This window comes from Bison bison, unplaced genomic scaffold, assembly GCF_000754665.1.
Source record: "Bison bison bison isolate TAMUID 2011002044 unplaced genomic scaffold, Bison_UMD1.0 scf7180017864472, whole genome shotgun sequence".
Taxonomy (NCBI): Eukaryota; Metazoa; Chordata; class Mammalia; order Artiodactyla; family Bovidae; genus Bison; species Bison bison.
This window is the reverse complement of record NW_011495033.1, coordinates 2,205,424-2,210,647: the sequence shown is the minus strand read 5'-3', so window position 1 is coordinate 2,210,647 and position 5,224 is coordinate 2,205,424. Positions and strand designations below refer to the sequence as shown.

The 5,224-nt window shown below is 52.9% G+C and overlaps 1 protein-coding gene across 1 annotated transcript in view; it reads left to right on the top strand.

Annotated features, from left to right (window-relative positions):
* LOC105004141 (active breakpoint cluster region-related protein) overlaps positions 1-5,224 on the top strand; it is a 188,605-nt gene that overhangs the window by 143,139 nt on the left and 40,242 nt on the right. The window contains exons 11-14 of the mRNA XM_010861674.1: positions 1,059-1,181; positions 1,518-1,593; positions 2,071-2,175; positions 2,896-2,970. Coding sequence (XP_010859976.1) covers positions 1,059-1,181; positions 1,518-1,593; positions 2,071-2,175; positions 2,896-2,970 — 379 coding nt within the window. The remainder of the gene's footprint in view (positions 1-1,058; positions 1,182-1,517; positions 1,594-2,070; positions 2,176-2,895; positions 2,971-5,224) is intronic.

Genomic DNA, 5,224 nt, shown 5'->3' with positions numbered 1-5,224 from the left:
TAAAAAAAAAAAAAAGCAGAGATGAATTCTAGCTGTAGAGCTTGAGGATGGCATTGGCACTGAGATGTGAAGCATAATAGTGGTTCATAAAAGGGAAGGGATCCTTTATACGATACAGACTGGAAAAACTGGAGACAGCTGAGATGGGGAGCAGCTTGTTAGAGAGCAGGGAATAATAGCGTGAGCCTGGGGTGGAAGATGTAGGGGATGTGTGGCGGGCGTGGAAGCTAGAACCCAGGCCTGGGGAGGCCCCATGGGGCCAGAGGCAGTGGGGGCTTTATGCTGAAAGGTGTGTGCTGCTTTTAAGCAGGGCGTCTCGGTGGTACCCAGAATTTAATTTATGGAGATGACTGAGTGATCGCCCAGAGATCTTGATGCCACTGGAAGATTTTTATTCCTTAGATTTATTTTATTACTTATAGTTTCCAGGAGTAGGTGGCATATGCCACACCACGCAGGGCTATGTGGGAAAGCATGGGGTTCGGTCAAGAGACAGAAGGAGGGACTTCCTTGAGAGTCCAGTGGTTAAAACTCTATGCTTCCAATGCAGGGGTACAGGTTCCATCCCTCGTCTGGGAACTAAGATCCCACATGCCATGCTGAGTGGGCAAAAAAAAAAAAAGAGGCAGAAGGAGCATGGCAAGTGCGTGGCCCAGAGCCTAGATTGTGTTTTCCACAAGAAACAGCTTAGGACTGGCAAATTGAATAAGTCAGCAGGCTCTGGGCTAGAGCGGTCATATCTAGTTGCCCTGGGGTACTTAGGGCAGAAGAAATCCTGGCTTGTGTTAAAGGAGAGGATAAGGGGTGTGGACTCCAGACTGACTGGTTTGCACATGAAAGATGCACTCACAGGGAAGTCATGTAGTAGCCTAGGAATTAGCATGTCCTGCGAGGAGCATTTTTTTCTGTGGCTGATTGGCCCTCCCAAGACATCAAATTGTCATAAAATATAGGAAAAAAAATGATGACTGTACAGAGGAATGCTGTATGTAGAACTACAGGGTGACAAGTGGAGTCCGAGTGCAAGGAGAACCGCCTGTGCCCTCTGTCCCCTGCAGAAAGCTAACAAAGGACAGAGCCGGGCCATCGAACGCCTGAAGAAGAAGATGTTTGAGAATGAGTTCTTACTGCTGCTCAATTCCCCCACAATCCCGTTTCGGATCCACAATCGGAATGGAAAGGTCAGAAAGGACGGAGATAGGACAGACAGCCCCCTTCCTCCAGGGCTGCCCACTCGCTATGGCTCCTGGCCCTGAACCTTCCCAACAAGGCTGCCATGGCTCCTGCCCTGGACTGCCTCCCCCACTCATGGACAGCCAGTGCCCTCTGCTGGCCATCACTGGCACTGCCACTCCCATCACCTGGCTTCCTAGGAGGAAGGCCTTCCTCCCACCTGCCTTCTTCTCCAAGCCTAGGGGTGCCTGGGTACAAAGGCGCTTTATTGGGGGCCCCAGAATCCAAAAATGTCCTGGGTCTGACTGTGGTCACTCTAGTGAATTCTCATCTCCTCTCTTCAGAGCTACCTGTTCCTACTGTCCTCAGACTATGAGAGGTCAGAGTGGAGAGAAGCGATTCAGAAACTGCAGAAGAAAGGTAATGCCCCACCTGTGCTCTACGCTGCGCTGCTGGTGTCCGTGGCAAGAGAGGGCCTTCTGCATTTCCAAGCACTTTGATGTCCACTGGCTCCTCTTTAGCCATCCTAGTTACTCTGTAAAATGCCAGGGTAGTAACATCTTAACTGATGTTACTGATCAGTTGAGGCCCAAAGAATTTAGGTGATTTGCTTAAGAATGTATAGTGAATTGTCAGCAGGACTGGACCCAGAGCCCAGAGTTACCCGTCTGTCTTGCTGTCATGTACATAATTCATGAACCTCTCCAATTAGATCCTGCGCTTCTTATCCTTCTGGCAGCACCCCTGACTCTCCCCAGCTGAGTGTCTACTCCCCCTTCCAATGACCAACTCTGCCCTTAGAGCTAATCTTTTTTTTCTGAAGTAGCCCTCAAAGAAGAGCAGTGGGTCCTAGTGGACCTGTGAGGACATTCCGCTCTCTCTTGGCTCCTCCTACAGATCTTCAGGCCTTTGTCCTGAGCTCGGTGGAGCTCCAGGTGCTCACAGGATCCTGTTTCAAACTTAGGACTGTACACAACATTCCTGTCACCAGCAATAAAGACGGTAAGATCTGGAATCCGAGGTTGCTCAATCAGCGGGTCCAAGCCCCCGGGGTATTGCCAGGGCCTTCCACAAACACCTAGCTGGTCACTTGGCTACCAGTAGCTGACCTCTGCTCCCCTGAGCTGGGAAGACTCAGTTGCCAGATACACAGGGAGTTTGAACAGATGTTTTTCTCTGCTGAGTCCCTGGATGATGCCCAACTCCTCCCTGGCGACCTCTGGCTGAAGAGAAGAATCTGGCGTCCTGGTGCACTGGGACTGTGATGTTAATATGTTTGTGGAAGCAGAAGGCTAAGCCTGGGGCAGGGTGGTGGTGGAGCACAAGGTGTGGATTAGAGTGTGAGAAATAAGGCTGGACCCACTCTTTGGCACAGAGTGACTTATGTTGGTTAATTTCCACTTTGGAAGGCTAGACTGAGGAGGGCAGCAGTGGGATAGGCAGGATTCATAGGAGGAGGGAAAGTGCTCCCAGGGATCGGGACTCCCAGCCCAGGAGGAAGGTGTGGACTGACCACCCAGGCTGAGTGGAGGGAGTGCGTCAGCTCGCACTCCAGGCTGCAACAGACTGTGGACGCTTCTTCCTCTGGCCACCAGGTGGTGCTGTCGGACCGAGGCGCAGACTTTCTCCCATCTTTTGTGTAACCAACCAGCCAGGGGTGAGGCCGGGGAGGAAGCAGGCCTCTCATCACCGTCTTCCCTGGGGGGCTTTTCTCTCTTGCAGACGACGAGTCTCCAGGGCTCTATGGCTTCCTCCATGTCATCGTCCATTCTGCCAAGGGGTTTAAGCAGTCAGCCAGTAAGTACCCATGACCACCTGCCCCAGGAAGAGGCTTCGTTGTTCATCCTTCCTGTGGACCCATTGCATGGGGCCTCCCACCTGCTCTGCCTTGGTCTGCCCAGGCTGGGGCACTGCCAGCTGCTTTGAGGTGTGGCATTCCCCTAAAGGCCAGGAGCTAGCTCCTCTTGGCAGGGGTTCATCCCTGCGCTCTGTCTCCAAAGTCTGCTCTGCCCTAAGCCCTTCTCTACCCCCAGGTATCAGAAATATGGGGCTCCAATCCCACATCCGCAGATCACAAGCTGTGTGACCTTGGGCAAATCTCTTAATCTCTCTGAGCCTTCTCTTTTTTCTACAAAAAGGGCAATACTTACCTAAGAGCTGGCTTAAGTATGAGCTTTATGTGTAGGGCCAGTGCCCTGCTACTACACATTCTTTTTCCTTCTTTATCACCATCTGCTGTGTCCGTGCAGTTCTTAGTATTTTACAGATACAGTTACATTTTTATCTAACTTTTCTCCCTGTAGGAATTTGTGAGTTAGGCAGCTAATAGTTTCTTCCCATTTGCCAGATGAGAAAACTGAGTCACAGAGAAAGAAAAGGACTTGGTATTATATAGGATCAGAAACCTGACTCCTCTCCCTCCCTCCTCTTCCCCTCTGGTAAGATCTGCCCTCTGCCTCTCTTCCTACAGCGCACCACACAGAGGGTATGCCATTGACTTGCAAACAGTCATTCAATTAACATTCTCTGTGACACCTGGATTCCCGCAGCAAATCTGCCTGCCTTCTCTGTGTTCCCATCACCCTGGGGCAGCACCTGTCGTACTTTTTTGTCACTTAAAATGTGCTTCATGCACTGTGAGTTCTGAGAGGACAGGAGCCACGTCTCCTTCATCGCTGAATGAACAGGAGCTCAAAATGCTGAACGAAGTAGTTTATTTCCAGATGCCTATTGTGCTGCCGGGTCCCTTACTAGGTGCTAGAGAAAATGCAGATGTGGCCAGTGAGCTGACAGTGGTTGGCACATTCAGAGCTTTTTCGGGTGCATTATCTGCTCTGAGCCTCCTGGCACCCTTTCTAGGTTGCTGATGCCATTCCCACTTGTCACACAAAGAAGCTGAGGCCAGAAAGCTCCAGGGACTTTCCCAGGGTGGCCCAGCAGGGCACACAGATGATGGAGTTGAATCCATGCCTTCTGACACCAAGGCCCACGCTTTCCCCTCTAGAGCACCGTTTCTCTCAGTGTGGCCAGGACCCCCTCGCGCATCACTCGGGCTGTGCTGGCGAAACAGCACCAGTTTCCTGGATGCCCCCAGACCCACAGAATCTGCTGATGGGGGCATTGCCTGGGAATATTCCTCATCAGTCAGCTCCTTGGGGCTGCTCCACACACCAAGTCTGCAGCCCACTGAGCTGGACGGGGGCCCTCATGTCTCCATGGTGACCAGATGTCTCCCCCTTCCTGTCTCTCTGCCTCCTGTCAGCTGGAATAGGCCTCAGGAGCAGGCCCATTAGGGTGGGGCGTCCCACTTCCCCAGAGCAGGGGTCCGACCTCTCAGACTGGGTTGGGGTGCTCAGACACGGGGTGAGTTACGGCTCCAGAGTCTCCCCTTGGCCTCCAGCCAGTCCTCACCTCCCTCCGCCAGCCCCCTGACCCGCTCGGACATTCCTTCTGACTCAGGCTTTGTGAATCTTCAGTCACGGCTGCTTGTCCTAGTAAACTGATCAGGTCCACACAGTCCAGCCTGGCCTGCAGGCACCATCATCTTGACCGGAGGAGAGCAGTCAGGCACAGAGAGGGGGTGGTTTGCGCAGAGCTAGGATTTGACCCAGACAGGCTGACTCCAAAGCCCTCCCTTTTATACCAGAACTAGTCCCTGATGGGGATTCCCTCACAGGGGAGCCAGTGAAGGGACACTTCATGCCCATCCATCTCTCAGCTGCCCAGACGCGCTCTCTGCTCTGATGGGGGCCCGTTAGGCCTTCTGCTTCATTCGCCTGTTCACCTGCGCCCTGCTCAGATACCTGCTGTGTTCAGATACCTGGTTACATCCAGTCTCCATCACACACAGTGAGGGACAGCTCTCCCCAGTCTTAACTCTGCAGGAGAGTCCTGATGGAGAACAGCCCAGCTGGGTAGCTCCTGGGGCCTGGGAGGGGCATGTACAGCCACCCTCTGACCTCCGCCCCCTGCCCCTGATTCACACTAGAGGACTGGCTGTGGTTCCCCAAAGTCACCCCCCAGCACACACCATTGCCTTGGGAAACAACCT